The sequence below is a fragment of the Callithrix jacchus genome, chromosome 8 (genome assembly GCF_049354715.1).
Source record: "Callithrix jacchus isolate 240 chromosome 8, calJac240_pri, whole genome shotgun sequence".
In the NCBI taxonomy this organism is placed as follows: Eukaryota; Metazoa; Chordata; class Mammalia; order Primates; family Cebidae; genus Callithrix; species Callithrix jacchus.
Genome location: NC_133509.1, coordinates 38,086,420 through 38,104,552, shown reverse-complemented (window position 1 = coordinate 38,104,552; position 18,133 = coordinate 38,086,420). Strand labels below are relative to the sequence as shown.

The 18,133-nt window shown below is 39.2% G+C and overlaps 1 protein-coding gene across 4 annotated transcripts in view; it reads right to left on the bottom strand.

Annotated features, from left to right (window-relative positions):
* USP8 (ubiquitin specific peptidase 8) overlaps nt 1-18,133 on the bottom strand; it is an 82,004-nt gene that overhangs the window by 38,285 nt on the left and 25,586 nt on the right. For 2 of the 4 annotated variants that reach the window (XM_035259635.3, XM_002753479.7), the window contains 3 exons: nt 7,345-7,507; nt 5,722-5,764; nt 2,645-2,789 (listed from right to left, as the gene is read on the bottom strand). The exons of the other annotated variants lie outside the window; for them this stretch is intronic. In XM_035259635.3, the coding sequence (XP_035115526.1) occupies nt 2,645-2,789; nt 5,722-5,764; nt 7,345-7,507 (351 nt within the window). The remainder of the gene's footprint in view (nt 1-2,644; nt 2,790-5,721; nt 5,765-7,344; nt 7,508-18,133) is intronic. 4 annotated transcript variants of the gene reach the window in all.

Genomic DNA, 18,133 nt, shown 5'->3' with positions numbered 1-18,133 from the left:
GCCTGGGCGAAAGAGCGAGACTCCATCTCAATAAATAAAAATAGATAATGAAAAAATACAGTAATCACTATCAGCTAGCTGTAGGTACTGTTACCTACAGAAAGCTCTGAGACCTGCTCCCTTTAGTTAAGAAAGGGAGATAAGCAAGTATTTAAAAGATATACTAGCACCAAACTGAATTGAAACTCCTTTAAACTAACTCAAAAGGACTGTTAGGTAAATTAAAAGGGAATAATTTCTCAGTATGCATTTCATTGTTCTTTAATCTTCAGCCTAAAATCATCTTGAGTTTCATAGTCGTCCAACTCTCACATTTCGGGAAACTGTCATATAAACTCAACAATAAAGACCACTAGCTTTCTGTTAATACAGATTAGACTATCCAATGACTAATTAAAACTTTGTTCAAATCCTGGAAATATATTTACATGTTGAACTAGACTGAGCACTCTAATTTTTTTTAACAACTGGTAATCAATTTATTAAAATAGTTGACTTAAACATCTCCAATGGTGGCTTCCATCTCAACTCCTGGCTCAATAGTGATGGAAGTAATCTGCTTAACAATCTCAGAAGGGCTGTGCAAGTCTAGAACCTTTACCAAAGTGAGTTTTTCTTGTAGTCATTTTCGAAGTCTTAGTAGGCATTTGAACTGGTCCTTTCACTTTTAGATTCTTTTCCCATGCTCCTCTGATCAAGTCAGCACACACCTTCTCCAGGGATTTACTTTCTGGCTCATTAAGACTGATTTGAATTCAGTGAACTACCACTTCCAGCTCCATGGGTGCTTTTCCAGTATCTTTAAAAGCCATGGCTGTTGTGTGGCTTCCTGACCAACTGGTTCCTCGGCGGGGGCGAACAGCAGTGAGTCAGGAGCAGGACTGGGCAGACCACAGCTTGGCACCACCTATGACCACGTCGTCCTCAAAGAGCTCTTTTTTTTTTTTTTTTTTTTTTTTGAGACGGAGTCTCCCTCTGTCACCCAGGCTGGAGTGCAGTGGTGCGATCTTGGCTCACTGCAACCTATGCCTCCTGTGTTCAAGTGATTCTCCTGCCTTAGCCACCCTAGTAGCTGGGATTAAGGGCATGTGCCACCACACCTGGCTAAAGTATTTTTAGTAGAGACGAGTTTCAACATGTTGGCCAAGCTGGTCTGGAACTCCTGACCTCAAGTGATCTGCCTGCCTTGGCCTTCCGAAGTGCTGGGATTGCAGACATGAGACACCACACCCAGCCTAAGAGCTCTAATTTTTAGGTAGCTTATTTAGGAAGCACACTCTATGCTTCAGGTCAAACATTTATCAAGCATCTGCAATATGCCAAGAACTATACAGATTTTATTACCTAATTTTAAAAATAAATAATTTTAAACTAAGACCCAGAGAGATAATAGGATCTATATAAGAATGCTTGAAATAGTGAAAATGGCCCTGTATCTGGAGGTCTATATATATAGCTCTGCCACTATGTCATGATTTCTAATGTACAATGCACCCATGCAAGTGGTTTTAAATTATTTCATAGGTTAAAGGTCTTCTTTACAAAAATGAAAGAAAGCAAAAATTTTAAATTAAGTCCTTACTCGTGCCAGGACCTGTGCTAAAATAAAATGTGTGTGTTTGTATAACTTTTCTCATTTAAATCTCCTGAAACCTCTATGAGATAGGTTCTATTATTATCTCCATTTTACTGATGGAAACATAAGCTTAGAAATGTTAGGTCATGGGGAGAAATGCCAGATGTGGGTGAAGAGGAGGAAGGCAGCAAAGCACACTGCCACGTGTGTAACCTATGCAACTATCTTGCATGTTTTGCACATGTATCCCAAAACCTAAAATGCAATAAAAAATAAAAAATAAAAGAAATGTTAGGTCACGGCCGGGTATGGTGGCTCAGGCCTGTAATCCCAGAACTTTGGGAGGCAGAGGTGGGTGGATCACAAGGTATGGAGACTGAGACAATCCTGGCCAACATGATGAAACCCTATCTCTATTTTTTTTTTAATATAAAATAAAATAAAAAGAAAAAAGAAATGTTAGGTCACTAGCTAGAAATAATGCAGCTAGTGACAGTTATTTGAATAGACACACACACACACATACACACAAAGTATTTGTATACTCTTATATCACAGATAATAGAGGGATTTTCAATATGTAAAACAATTCAATTAGTTCACAATTTTACTCAATTTGGTACCTATAATTCACATGCTTATAAACGGAAAATAATAGGAAAGATCAACCAACAAACACCTGGGGAGAGAGGGAAAAGGCAACTTCATTTCTCTTTTGATAGGATTCTAAACACCACAAATAGGAGAAAACAGCCAAATAAAAAGTTAGCAAATCCGTAACTTCAATCTTCAAAAAGGGTAAAGTGTGCCTTTAAGAAGCAAAGATTGAGAGAAGTCCCATTTGAGCACTCCTCACTCCTGCAAGTGAGAGAACTGTTCTCCTTTCTTTCTTTTGCCTATTAAACCTCTGCTCCTAAAATGCACCTCTCCCCTCTATTCCGCCCAAAAAAAAAAGCAGCAGATTTAAAAGGTTAATAGGAAAAGCCTACTTTATCACATTTAGGTTGGATGCTAAGTCATAACATTTACTAAGGCCACAGTTGACTACTTTACTACACAATAACCAACCCTGGACTGATGGCTTCTTCAGGAACACTGAGAGAATGTAAAATACAGGAATCCAGATAATCCTGCATTCTTCGAGCATCCATTATAATCAAGCTGATGTTTTTATCCGTCATCATCGTGTATAGTTCCTTTGCTGTGATTGCTCCTTGGAATTGAGAGAGACAGTATAAGTGACAAGAAATAGCACAAGATGTGCTGACATTGTAAAATATAGGACAAACAGCTTTTTCTGGAAGAGCAAACTATACTGGATACATATGGATGCCGTATATTTACTACCCCATCATACCATTTATTATCTTGTAAACTAACAATTAAATATAACTTGTTTTTTTGTTTTTTTTTTTCCCTTGAGACAGGGTCGTGCTCTATCACCCAGGCTGGAGTGCAGTGGCATGATCTTGGCTCACTGCAACCTCCACCTCCCAGGTTCAAGTGATTCTCCTGTCTCAGCCTCCCGAGTAGCTGGGAATATAGGCTGTTATCATGTGTGGCTGATTTTTGTATTTTTAGTAGAAATGGGGTTTCACCATGTTGATTAGGCTGGTCTGGAACTCCTGACCTCAAGTGATCCACCTACCTCGGCCTCCCAAAGTGCTAGGACTATAGGCATAAGCTACTGTACCCAGCCTTAAGTTGTGTTTTTAACACAAGTTAACACAAGAAACCAGTTTAATGCTCTGTTTATAAAGACTTAAAGATCAAAACTTCCTGTTGAGTTTATAGCTACATCTGGTATTGACTCTGTTACCAATATAAAATAAAGGACATTAATATGTATATCTTAGGAAAATAGTATGTTTTCAAAAATTAAGACATTAGAAAAATGCTAACTAGAAGAAAGAAACATCTATGGTTCTAAAATTCTGGAAAGGTTCTAAATTCAAAAAGTCTCTGATGGTAGTCTTACGGTAGCTACCTGAAAAACTTAGATTTCTAAGTATTCTTAGAATAACAAGTCAAAAGCTTGCTCATGTATATGAGACACTGAAAAACTATGGCCATCTGTTTTTACTGGATAGCTGCCACACTAGTTTGTTCACATATTTTTTCATACTGCAACAGCAGAGATCAATAGTTGTGTCAGAGACCACAGGGCTCTCCAAGCCCATAAGGTTCCCCAAGCCTAAAAATGTTTACTATCTATCCCCTTAAGAAAAATTTGCCAATCCTCTTTCTACTTGATGTTTATTTGTTAGCTCCAAGTCAGAAGGATAAAAGATTATTTTGTTTTTTAAGAAGGCTAAGAAAAAGAAAACTAAGTAAAGCTAATGCAGTATTTAATTTATTTACTTTTGGGGGAGGGCAGCCATCTGTCAAAACAAATATCCCCTATGTCACTATTTTTCCTCAGCTCTACTGAAGTGAAAGATTAAAAAGCACTACAAGAGAGCTGAGATATATAAAAAGCTGTTTCAGCAGTGAGCTGTGAAAAGAAGTCTCAATAGCTCCTATACTAAAAGACCTATTGCTGCTAATCATCCTCCTCCTTCCCACTCTAGCCATCAAGAGTATGCTGACAAAACAGACTAAAAAAGTTGATAACAAACCACTGAGAAGAACAACATTTAAGTAGGATGACATACAAAGGAACAAATGCATAAAAACAAATCTTGGACCGAATCAGTAACAGCTTTTAGGAAAGAACCTTATAGCACACCCAGTTTATTTTTATAATTGTTATATGGCAGCATTTTAAGTAGAGAATTTATTTTACTGTTACTTATAATTATGTTTAAATTAAACCTTTTCTCCCATCGAAGTACTAACTAGGCCCATCCTGCTTAGCTCCCAAGATTAGGTGCATTAGGTGGCATGGCTGTAGACAAGATAAACCTTTTCTGAGAGAGGAAAATGTCTCTAGCAGATGAAGAGAATTTCCTAAGTCTTGTTTAGGTCATGTATTTCTCACTACAGTATCAAATATCACCTATGGATAACTTCCATATTATTGGTTTGAATTTGAGACAGGGTCTCACTCTCACCCAGGATGGAGTACAGTGGTGTGATCACGGCTCAATGCAGCCTCAACCTCCTGGACTCAAGCAATTCTCCCAACCTCAACCTTCTATAGGCGTGCCCTACCACACCCAGCTCTTTTTTTGTATTTTTTTGTAGAGATGGGGATTTCACCATTACCTAGGCTGGTCTTGAACTCCTGGGCTCAAACAATCCTTCTGCCTCAGCCTCCCAAAGTGCTGGGATTACAGGCATGAGCCACTGGGCCTGGCTCGGATTTTTTTTTAAAGGGGGATGAAAATGACTCAAATAATTTAGTCTTTGACCACAGGATGAATGTAGGGTGAAAAAATTATGTCTACAGCCTAGTCATAAATGATAAGTCCTAAAGTTTAACATGTATTCTAAGAATTTACATGTATTTTGGTGAAACCCCGTCTCTACTGAAAATACAAAAACTTAGCTGGGCATGGTGGCGTATGCCTGTAATCCCAGCTACTTGAGAAGCTGAGGCAGGAGAATTGCCTGATCCCAGGAGGCGGAGGTTACAGTGAGCCGAGGTGGCGCCATTGCACTCCAGCCTGGGTAACAAGAGCGAAACTCCGTCTCAAAGAAAAAAAAAAAAAAAAGAATTTACATGTATTAGCTCATTCAATTCTCACAATAACCTTATGAAATAGGTACTATTATTATCTACACTTTACAGACAGGGAAACAAAGGTAGAGTGTTTTACATTCTGAAAACCACATAGAAAGAGAGAGGAGGAACCAGCATTCAAACACAGGCAATTTGACTTCTGAGACTCCATGCTCTTAACCATTGTTGCTAAACTACATCTTGAAAAGAAAACAAGTATGAGCTTTGGTTTTGACATTTTCCAACTGCATATTACCAGTTTGTCATGTAAGGTTAAAATTATTCATAAAATATTCCCCATGATAAATACATAAAAATAACCTCAGATATTTTCAATATAATTGTACAGACTAGGACAAATGATAGAGCTTATGGAGAGATTAGACAACAATGCTTGGAATCTCATTGTATAAAATCTGAAGCTTACTCTGATTAAAAGATCTCAGAACCTAAACAACTTCCTCTTTCTGCATATACTTACCTTTCTCTTTGTTCTCACAGTTTTCATTCTTTTCACCATTGCTCTATTGCATAGAAAAAAAAAGTTTCAACTTTCATAGAAACAAAAAGTTCAACTTTAACATAATTTACTTCACTTATGTGGAAACTCTAAGAAATGAAGTACTCAAAGTACTAGCATTTTATAAAAATGCAGATGAATAATGATATTAGAAGGTTTCTTTGGCAGTAGACAACAGCTAAAATAACTAGCAACCTTTCAGAATTATAGGACATTTACTCAAAATTTACTTCAGTTAAAGACCAAATATAATTTAACGGCACAAACTGCTATAGAAGTTTAATTTGATTAGAAAGTACTTCTAAAATGAAACAAAATTCTGGCTATCCAATTCAATGTCCTCCATGACATAATTAAAGCAAAATGAGGGCCAGTCGAGGTGGCTCATGCCTGTAATCCCAGCACTTTAGGAGGCCAAGGTGGTAGACCACGAGGTCAGGAGTTCAAGACCAGTCTGGCCAAGATGGTGAAACCCCATCTCTACTAAAAATACAAAAAATCAGCCAGGCGTGGTGGCAGGCGACTGTAATCCCAGCTACTTGGGAGGGTGAGGCAGAAAATTGCTTGAGCTTGGGAGGCGGAGGTTGCAGTGAGCCAAGATTATGCCACTGCATTCCAGCCAGGGCAAGAGAGCAAAAATCTGTCTTTAAAAAAGATTAAAGCAAAATGAAGTAATATAAAGTACTCAAAGTACTGCTTATGCATTAATTCATTTTTTAGCAGTCATTATAAACGTAATTAGAGCAGTAGAAAGATCATTTGAGCTGACCTGTGATGTATTATATCCTATGTCAAATCTTTTTTAACTACTCTGGGACTCAGTTTTCTCATTTCCCAAATTATGGTCTTGAAATAGATGATTTTTAAGTTTCTTCTTTCTAATCATGTAATTTACATTAAAAGAAAGATTTGGCATACTACTTTGTTTGGTACCAAGCTTTTTATCTTTTTCTGAGGTCTCATTCTTTTTCCTTTGCTTTCTCCTTCTATTTCTCCCCAGTTTCCCTTTTTTCTTTTTTTAATTTTTCCTTTTTTTTGACAGAGTTTCCTCTCGTTCCCCAGGCTCTAATTAAGTTTATAATGACTGCTAAAAAATGAATTAATGCACAGAAAATATTGCTATAGAAATTCATAGAAAAATCTGAAATCAACTGAGGCTAGAATATTTAATTCAAATTAAATATTCTTTTCTTTCTTTCTTTCTTTCTTTTTTTTTTTTTTTGAGACAGAGCATTGCTCTATTGCTCAGGCTGAAGTGCAGTGGTACAATCTTGGCTCACTGCAGCCTTTGCCTCCCAGATTGATTCTCCCACCTCGGCCTCCTAGTAGCTGGGACTACAGGCACGTACCACCGCACCCAGCTAACTTTTGTATTTTTAGTAGAGACAGAGTTTCACCACACTGGCAAGGCTGGGATTATAGGAGTTAGCCACCATGCCTGGCCTTAAATCAATTTCTAATTAAAACGTTAAATTTTATCCTTGTTACCTAAAAGAATTTTATTGTGGTAATCGCAACTCTTTTTAGGCAAATCATCTGACAAGCAGAAATGGTCTTTTAACTCACACAACAAATTTGAAATACCTTTTGGATTTTGTCTTTGGAATCCAATACATTCTCCAAAGAACCTTTAGCCAACATGCTGCCATCCTCTCTTCCTGTTTCCTGCCTTTTTTGTTGTAGCCGCTGTGCTTCCTCCTGCCTATCTTTTTCTTCAAGTTTTTTACGAACTTCAGCTTCTTCATATCTAGTTAAAAAAATAAGTCAAGGTTTTCTTTTATTGGCATTAATCGTGGAAATTAAAGGAGCTTCGGTTCTGTAAAATTAGCATCCTGCCTTAAGGTGTTTCATGACTACATGCTTTCTCCCTCCACCACAATTCAAACATCTGCCACCTGAGAACATCTGTACATTTACTTTGAATTGCCCAGAACTCTTAAACTATTATGTTCTCAAGCTGAAATTATTTAGTACTTTTGGCTATTTCTCTCCTACTAATTTCAATCTTTTATATTGAGTCAAATCTGCTGCAATTTCCTTTTCCAATGCAAAGTCCTAATTTTTTCTGCAACAGAAACAGCCCAAATATCACACTTATGTTTATGACTTAGAATAAAAATGTAAAAACGAGCATTCAAACAGTGGTGAAAAGTATTACCAAGGTCACCAAGTTACATTTTTTTTAAAGGATGACTTCACTGAAATTTCCAACTTACTGGCAGTTAAACAGCTATCTGAACTACAGTTAGTAGCTATCCAAGAAATTCAGAACTATTCCCTATTATAGTATAGGTGGCTGGGTACAGTGGCTCACACTTGTAATCCCAGCACCTTGGGAGGCAGAGGCAGGTGGATCACCGGAGGTCAGGAGTTCGAGACCCACCTGACCAACATGGTGAAACCCTGTCTCTACTAAAAATATACATAGCCGGACGTGGTGGTGCATGCCTGTAATCCCAGCTACTCAGGAGGCTGAGGCAGGAGAATTGCTTGAACCAGGGGGGCAGAGGTTGCAGTGAGCCAAGATCTTGACATTGCACTCCAGTCTGGGCAACAAGGGCAAAAATGCCATTTCAAACAAAAAACAACAACAAAAAATTAGCCAGGCATGGTGGTGCATGCCTGTAATCCCAGCTACTTGGGAGTATGACGTAAAAGCATCGCTGGAACCGGAAAGGCAAAGGTTGCAGTGAGCCAAAATCATGCCATTGCACTCCAACCTGGGTAACACAGTGAGACTCCATCTCACAATAAATAAATAAATAAATTATAGGCAATGTTTGCTATTATTGCCAGAAAAGTCTGAATGTTATCATAGACCTGCAATCTTGTTTGTACTAATTATCAATGCTCGGCAATGCCTGTGAGCTTCAAATTTAAAAAGACAGAGAGAAGATAGAACAGACATAAGAGAAAAAAATTAAATAATTGACTAAGGGCATTCATTGGTAAAAGATAAATCAATAGTTTTCATTTTATTATTCTTTATTATATGTTTACATTTTATACGCTTTTTTTTCTTTTTCATTTTTTTTTTTTTTTAAGATGGAGCCTCACTCTGTCGCCCAGGCTGGAGTGCACTGTTGCAATCTCGGTTCACTGCAACCTCTACCACCCAGGTTCAAGTAATTCTCCTGCTTTAGCCTCCTGCATAGCTGGGACTACAGGCACATGCCGTCATGCCTGGCTAATTTTCACATTTTTAGTAGAGATAGGGTTTTACCGAGTGGCCAGGCTTGTTCTGAACTCCTGACCACAGGTGATCCACCTGCCTCAGCCTCCCAAAGTGCTGAGACTACAGGAGTGAGCCACCATGCCCAGTTGCTCTTTTCTTCCTTTTTGAGACAGAGTATTGCTCTGCCGCCCAGGCTAGGGTATGGTCGCATGATCTCAGCTCACTGCAACCTCTGCTTCCTTGGTTCACGTGCTTCTCCTGCCCCAACCTCCCAAGTAGCTGGGACTACAGGCGTGAGCCACCACACTCACCTAATTTTTGTATTTTTAGTAGAGACAGGGTTTCACTATGCTGCCAGGCTGGTCTCAAACACCTGACCTCAGGTGACCTACCCACCTCGACCTCCCAAAGTGCTGGTATTACATATAAGACTGAGACACTGTGCCCAGCCTTACATGCTCTTTTGAGTGAATATTCCAAAATGAAAAATTTCTAAATAAACTATTGAAAGAACTGTGCCAGCTTCACATATTTAAAATTCCAAGTTTACTTTAAAAATGACTTCTGAACTCAAAATTATTTCTTACCACACACTGTCAACATCATGTTAATAGTAACCAAAAATGTGCCATCTATCAATAAGATCATTCACCCACTTAACAAGAATTACATCTGTAGCTCTTGGAGAAGAAATTAGCATGTCACACAAAGCTGCACTATTCCTCAAGTGGAAGAAATATAAGGAAAACAGTGCTTCTCCTCTAAATACCTGAGCAATTAATATTTTTTTTTTAGACGGAGTTTCGGTCTGTCACCCAGGCTGGAGAACAGTGGCACGATCTCGGCTCACTGCAACCTCCACCTCCTGGGTTCAAGTGATTCCCCTGACTCAACCTCCTGAGTAGCTGGGACTGACTACAGGCAAGTGCCACCAAGCCCAGCTAATTTTTGCATTTTTAGTAGAGATGGGCTTTCACCATCTTGGCTAGGCTGGTCTTGAACTCCTGACTTCGTGATCCACCTGCCTCGGCCTCCCAAAGCGCATAAGCCACTGCGCCCAGCCCCCTTTTTTTTTTCTTTTCAGATGGAGTGTCACACTGTTGCCCTGTCTGGAGTACAGTGGCCTGATCTCAGCTCACTGCAACCTTCACCTCCCAAGTTCAAGTGATTCTCCTTGTCTCAGCCTTTCAAGTAGCTGGGATTACAGGTGCCTACCACCATGCCTGGCTAATTTATTTGTATTTTTAGTAGAGACAGGTTTCACTATGTTGGCCAGGCTGGTCTCAGACTCCTGACCTTGTGATCCATCCACTTCAGCCTCCCAAAGTGCTGGGAATATAGGTGTGAGCCACTGCACCATCCTAAGCAGTTAATTTCTATCTTTATGCTTAGCAATTCCTTCTGAATTATTTATTCCATTGACTGAAATGATCACTAATATTGATAGGAACATGGTGATCATGACACATTATTTTAAAAATGGTATCCTTGGCCAGGCGCGGTGGCTCAAGCCTGTAATCCCAGCACTTTGAGAGGCCGAGGCGGGTGGATCATGAGGTCAAGAGATCGAGACCATCCTGGTCAACATGGTGAAACCCCGTCTCTACTAAAAATACAAAAAATTAGCTGGGCACGGTGGCGTGTGCCTCTAATCCCAGCTACTCAGGAGGCTGAGGCAGGAGAATTGCCTGAACCCAGGAGGCAGAGGTTGCGGTGAGCCGAGATTGTGCCATTGCACTCCAGCATGGGTAACAAAGAGCGAAACTCTGTCTCAAAAAAAAAAAAAAAAAAAAAATGGTATCCTTTTCCCTTAAAAAATAAAGGTAGGAGAGAGAATTCTAATTTTGGTAATGACTTAGTAGTTTCCATTATTCTGAACCTCTCACAGACAACTATAAACTACCTCAAGGCATTTGAAAACAGCCATAATCAGGAAGAAAGTAGATGGGGGGGTGACACTTGAAAGAAAGAAAGAACATTATTAGTAAGATTCTGTTTTTCATGGTTTCATACCTAAGGCAGACCTTAGTGCTGAAAACAGCTAAAATTACAGTAGAAACCCTACCTAATCCCAGCGAACCAGAGTTCCAAATTCTTTGTATAGACTCGTCCAAATCGCCAGCTGACACCTGAATTAAGCACACCTGGAACAGATACTAAGGAGCCCAGCTAAGTCTAAAAGAATTTGGAATAATGTCAGTTGCCACCTACCTTAGCCAAGACAGAGAACTTAACGTTTCAGTACAGCCAAGCTCACTGAGTACTGGGACAAAACAATAACAACAAAACTGTTCAGAGGACTAAATTAGAATGCAGAGCCTCTAAATGTATCATTAACAATGTCCAAAATTACTAGTACCAAAAAAAAAAACGGGACAACAATAAAAGAGAAAAGGCACTGCAGACTGACTCCAAGATGATGTATTTAGCATGCAAAGATTTTAGAGCAGCTGTTATAACTATGCTCAAGGGCATAAATGAAACTGTGCTTGTAATAAATAAACAAATAGGACATCTCTGCAAAAAAAATAATAGACACTATACAAAAGAACCACACAGAAATTCTAGAATTGGGCTGGGCACAGTGGCTCATTCGTATAATCCTAACACTTTGGGAGACGCTGGTGAGAGGACTGCTTAAGCCCAGAGCTTGAAACCAGCTTGGGCAACATGGTGAATCCTGTCTCTATAAAAAAAAAGAAACCACACACACACAAAAAAACTAACTGGCTGTGGGTGCTGTGCATCTCTAGTCCCAGCTGCTCAGGAGGTGAAGGTGGGAGAATCACTAGAAGCCAGGATGCTGAGTTTGCAGTGAGCTGTGATCATGCCACTGTACACCGACCTGGACAACAGAGTGAGACTCTGTCATTCAAAAAAAAAAAAAAAAGAAAAGAAAAAAGAAAAAAAAAACAGAAGAAATGCTAGAATTGAAACATATATCTGAAAAAAATTCACTCAACAGAAAATTGGAGATGACAAAGTAAAGAGTCAGTGTTTGAAGGAAGAACTGGCCTGGACAACATAGTAAGACCCCTGCCTCTATAAAAAATAAAAAATTAGCCAGGGCCAGAGGTGTGTGCCTGTAGTCCTACCTACTCAGGAGGCTGAAGTGGGATTTCTTGAGCCCAGGAGTTTGAGAATGCAGTGAGCTATGATCATGCCATTGCACTTTGGCCTGGGCAATGGGGTAAGACCTTATCTTAAAAGAAAAAAAGATGAAAGAGTGATAACAATTATCAAATCCAGGCTGGGCATGGTAGCTCATGCCTGTAATTCTGGCACTTTGGGAGGCTGAGGTGGGTGGATCACCTGAGGTCATGAGTTTGGCCAGCCGGGCCAACATGGTGAAACCCCATCTCGACTGAAAATATAAAATTAGCTGGGTGTGGTGGCACACACCTGTAGTCCAGCTACTCGGGGAGACTGAGGTGAGAGGATAGCTTGAACCTGGGGGCGGAAGTTCCACTGAGCCAGGATCATGCCACTCTAGTGTGGATGACAGAGTGAGACCCTGTCTCAATTAAAAAAAAAAAAAAGAATATTCCCAGAGGCAAAGAGGGACATAATGATAAAAAAGTCAATTCATCAAGAAACTATAAAAGCCATAAATGTTTATGTGCCTAAAAAGAGAATTTCAAAATACGTGGAATAAAACCTGAGAGAACTAAAGGCATAAATAAATACAGTTAAATATTTTCATACCCCTCTCTAAGTCACCATTACAATTTGAACCCCCACCTTACAATCGGTAAAGACAAAGAAGATCTGAACAACATTATCAGCTATTCTGACCTAAATGACATATAGAGAACAGTATATTCAACAGCCACATTTTCTTTATAAGTGCACATGGTACATTCACTGAGAGACCATATGCCAAGCCACAAAACAAGAATACATTTAAAAGGACTGAACATCTTTAGCCATAATGAAATTAAATTAGAAATCAGTAAGATACAAGAAGAATCCCATATATTTGGAAATTAAACAACACACTTCTAAATGATCCATGATAGGTCAAGGAAGAAAGGGAAATCAGAAAATGTTTCAAAATAAATTATAACGCTCTACTGGGAAAACAACAGATTTATGAAAATCAGTGCATTAAAATAAATAGAACAAAAGTGAATGATGAACCCATCAACAGATGTGAGAGAATAAAAAAAACTGAAATGATAACTTCAGATAGAATTTTACAGAAACAGATTTTTCACCATATTCCATCTGCTTAGGCAATAACCAGTGATAATGAATTCTCAAGTCTCCAGCAGGGCCTTGCTTACTGATACTCACTTCCCCTACTTCTCCACTGCACTGTGTTTAGAACTTGGTCATAGAATAGCAAGCATGTATCCCTATTATCTCTATGAAAACATCAACTCCAGACTTTCCTGCCTATCGCATATGCCAGCATCATTTCACTATTAGAAACAGAATGGAAAGATTTGGAACAAGAGCAAAATTATGCAATTGTTTTACCTTGCCTCCTCAACGTAAATTACTGGAGTGCCAGGAAGAAAGATGGTACAGAACAAGAATGCTTCTACTGTTAATAACAACAAAAATAAAAGCACAAACACTTACTGAGTATTTGATATGTGCCACACACCATCTAAGTGTTTATAAATGTTAATTTTCTTAATACACTATGAGGTAGGTTTATGATTATCCTAGTTACAGATAAGGAAGCTGAGGCAGAGGGAGGCTAAGTAATTTGCCCAAGTTCACACAATTAACAAAGGAAAAACTGGGATCCATACCCATGGAATCTGGCTCTGTATACTTACCTACTGCTCTATATTTGTTCTCTAGTAGTGTTCTATGCTGGAATAGTATGTGAACTGCCTGCCCTAAGAAATAAACACCGTCAGCCTAAATCCAATTTGAGACAGAAATAAAAAAACTTTAAGATTCTCTTTTTTCCTTTTTTATCTTACCCACACTTTACCACTGATTTTGCATTTGTTCTATAGTCTCCATAAATCTAATTAAATAAAGCTGACATCTCTCCTACTTTGCAGCTTAAGTTGCTAAGTTGAAGTGAGAGCGTGGTATGCTCTCTGAAACTGACTTCATATTCTTTTACCTATCTAATCCCTTTTACTAGGATTCTGATACCTCCAGACTTGGACAAAATTACCTCTGAGACCTCCCTTAACATGAATGTAATAGAAATGAATTAGTCTATGGTATGAGAGGTGTCCATGAAAAAAGATAATAGTAAGAAATGGGACAGGCAAATAAAGGTTTAGTAAGTATTCCTTAATGGGAGGTGATACTGAAATCTATTTTCTAGCCACTTATTAGGTCTTTTCACTAAAGCATTTTTTAAGAATCTGGGGCTATGCCTATACTTGGAGTGGGAAGACACAGATCATGACATTACACGATTGGGCAGAATTTAGCAGAAAATTTACCCCAAGATGTTGAGGGCTTTCACCTGAAAGTTATGATCTATTCTCCAAACCTACAGAACCTGGCAAGAGAGAAATCCTAGTCATGCAGATTTCAGAGACTTAAAGGAGGAAAACATCTCTGTGATTGACTTATTACAGAATTAGGACAGGACAGATGTGAAGATATGTTCATACAGAGTTGCTCTAAATGTCCGTGAAAGACACCAACATGGTGCAGGAGGCTGGGAGAGGGCAGACAGGGAGAAAAAAGAGTGAAAAGGTTCTCCACAACTAGTTGCAAAATAACCTATGCAAAGGAAAAATTCAAAGTACATTTAAAAAGCCTTACAATTCATAAATGGTGTTGGGAAAACTGGCTAGCCATGTGCAGAAAGCAGAAACTGGACCCCTTCCTGACACCTTACACTAAAATTAACTCCAGATGGATTAAACACTTAAACATAAGACCTAACACCATAAAATCCCTAGAAGAAAACCTAGGCAAAATCATTCAGGACATAGGCATAGGCAAGGACTTCATGACTAAAACACCAAAAGCATTGGCAACAAAAGCCAAAATAGACAAATGGGACCTAATTAAACTCCAGAGCTTCTGCATAGCAAAAGAAACAATCATTAGAGTGAATCGGCAACCAAAAGAATGGGAAAAAATTTTTGCAATCTACGCATCTGACAAAGGGCTAATATCCAGAATCTACAAAGAACTAAAACAGATTTACAAAAACAAACAAACAAACAAGCCCATTCGAAGGTGGGCAAAGGATATCAACAGACACTTTACAAAAGAAGACATATATGAGGCCAACAAACATAGGAAAAAATGCCCATCATCACTGGTCATTAGAGAAATGCAAATCAAAACTACATTGAGATACCACCTCATGCCAGTTAGAATGGCGATCATTAAAAAATCTGGAGACAACAGATGCTGGAAAGGATGTGGAGAAATAGGAACACTTTTACACTGTTGGTGGGAGTGTAAATTAGTTCAACCATTGTGGAAGACAGTGTGGCAATTCCTCAAGGACCCAGAAATAGAAATTCCATTTGACCCAGCAATCCCATTACTGGGTATATATCCAAAGGACTATAAATCATTCTACTTTAAGGACACATGCACACAAATGTTCATTGCAGCACTGTTAACAATAGCAAAGACTTGGAACCAACCCAAATGCCCATCGATGATAGACTGGACAGGGACAGTGTGGCACATATATGCCATGGAATATTATGCAGCCATCAAAAACGATGAGTTCATGTTCTTTGTAGGGACATGGATGAACCTGGTCACCATCATTCTCAGCAAACTGACACGAGAACAGAAAATCAAACACCACATGCTCTTACTCATAGGCAGGTGTTGAACAATGAGAACACATGGACACAGGGAGGGGAGCATCACACACTGGGGTCTTTAGGGGGGAACTCGGGGAGGGACAGCCAGGGGTGGGGAGTTAGGGATAACAAGGGGAGAAATGCCAGATACAGGTGATGGGAAGGAAGGCAGCAAACCCCATGGCCATGTGTGTACCTATGCAACAATCTTGCATGTTCTTCACATGTACCCCAAAACCTAAAATGCAATAAAATATATATATATATGATAATAATAATAATAATTAAGAAAAAAAAAGCCTTAGAATTTGAAAGGACCCCAGAGGTTATTTAGTAACAGGGATCTCATTACATTGAAAGATGGCTCATTCTATCACAGCATAAAAGTAAATATCTAAATAATGAATCATTTTTTCAATGACTTCCTTTATAAGTTGAGAGTTATTTTCTTTTTTTGAGACAAGAGTCTCACTCTGTCACCCAGGCTAGAGTGAAGTGGCAAGATCTCAGTTCATTGCAACCTCTGCTACCCAGGTTCAAGTGAGTCTCCTGCCTCAGCTTTCTGAGTAGCTGGGATTATAGGCGTCTGCCACCTTGCCTGGCTCTTTTTTTTTTTTTTCTGTATTTTTAGTAGAGATGTTATTTCACCATGTTGACCAGGCTGGTCTCAAACTCCTGATTTCAAGTGATCTGCCCGCCTCAGCCTCCTAAAGTGCTAGGATTACAGGCATGAGCCACCGTGCCCAGCCGTATTCCAATCTGTCCAACATGGTGATACCCCATCTCTACTAAAAATACAAAAACTAGCCAAGTATGGTGGTGCATGCCTATAATCCCAGCTACTTGACAGGCTGAGGCCAAAGGATCATTTGAACCTGGAAGGTGAAGGCTGCAGTGAGCCCAGATCACACCACTGTACTCTAGCCTGGGTGACACAGTAAGACTCCATCTTAAAAAATTTAAAAAAAAAATGTAAATAAAACTTTATTTTTATTTTTAAATTTTTTTTAAAGACGGGATTTCACCATATTGGTCAGGCTGGTCTTGAACTCCTGACCTCGGGTGATCCGCCCGCCTCAGCCTCCCAAAATGCTAGGATTACAGGCATAAGCCACTGCGCCCGGCAAATAAAAACTTTTTAAAGAACAAAACATTTTAAGCTTTTTATTTCAGAAAGAATTTTTTTTTTAAGGTGGAGTTTCACTCTGTCACCTGGGCTGGAGCGCAGTGGTGCAATCTTGGCTCACTGTAGCCTCCACCTCCCAGGTTCAAGCAATTCTCCTGCCTCAGCCTCCAGAGTAGCTCCACTCCAGGTGGGTGATGACCACCACACCCAGCCTACTTTTTTGTATTTTTAGTAGACACAGGGTTTCACCATGCTGTCCAGGGTAGTCACAAACTCCTGGCCTCAAGTAATCTGCCTGCCTGGGCCTCCCAAAGTGCTGGGAATTACAGGCGTGAGCCACCGTACCCAGCCAGAATATTTTTAAATACAAGTAACATATGATACATTCTCAGTGAAAAAAAATCAATCCAGTAAAGAAATATGTCACCCTGGGAGGATGAGGTGGGGAAAAAAAAAAGGAAAAAAAAAGAAAAAGAAAAAGTAAAGAAACATGTCACCCTACTTAAATCTTTCAGTTTCCTCCTTCAAATTACTATTTGCATCATACATCTCTCAATTTGCCCTTTTTCACTAACCAGGCTTTGGCAGCTCATATGATTTAAAACCAGTTCCTGGCCAGGCTCAGTGGCTCACGCCTGTAATCCCAGCACTTTGGGAGGCTGAGGCAGGCAGATCACCTGAGGTTGGGAGTTTGAGACCAGCCTGACCAACATGGAGATACCCTATCTCTACTAAAAATACAAAAAAATTAGCTGGGCATGGTGGTGCATGCCTGTAATTCCACTTGCTCGGGAGGCTGAGGTAGGAGAATTGCTTGAACCCGGGAGGCAGCCCGGTGGTGAGCCGAGATCGTGCCACTGCACTCAAGCCTGTGCAACAAGAACAAAACTCTGTCTCAAAAAACAAAACAAAACAAAAAACCAGTTCCAATGTTCTCTCCTTCTGTATCATATTGCTGAGAATGCTTTTGGTTTTATCCATTAACAATTTTTATGCTATAGATACAGGCAGAAATTTATCTACTAGGATCCACACGACAGCATTATGTTGTTCATAAGGGAAACAATTTAAATATGAAAGAATGACTAATGAACAAAAACTGAAACATACTCCTGTTGTTTTATAATTGTAAACCTGGTAAGCAAGTCATGGCAAATACTGGAATCAGTTTTGTTTTTTTTTTTCTAAATTTAAATAACTTCTGTAATTAGGCAGATCAAAACTAACAGTAAATCCTTCATTTCTATTAACATAGTGTCCAGAAGCATGATCCACCAAAGAACATATGAATAATTAAAATTTTCTAAAGAATAC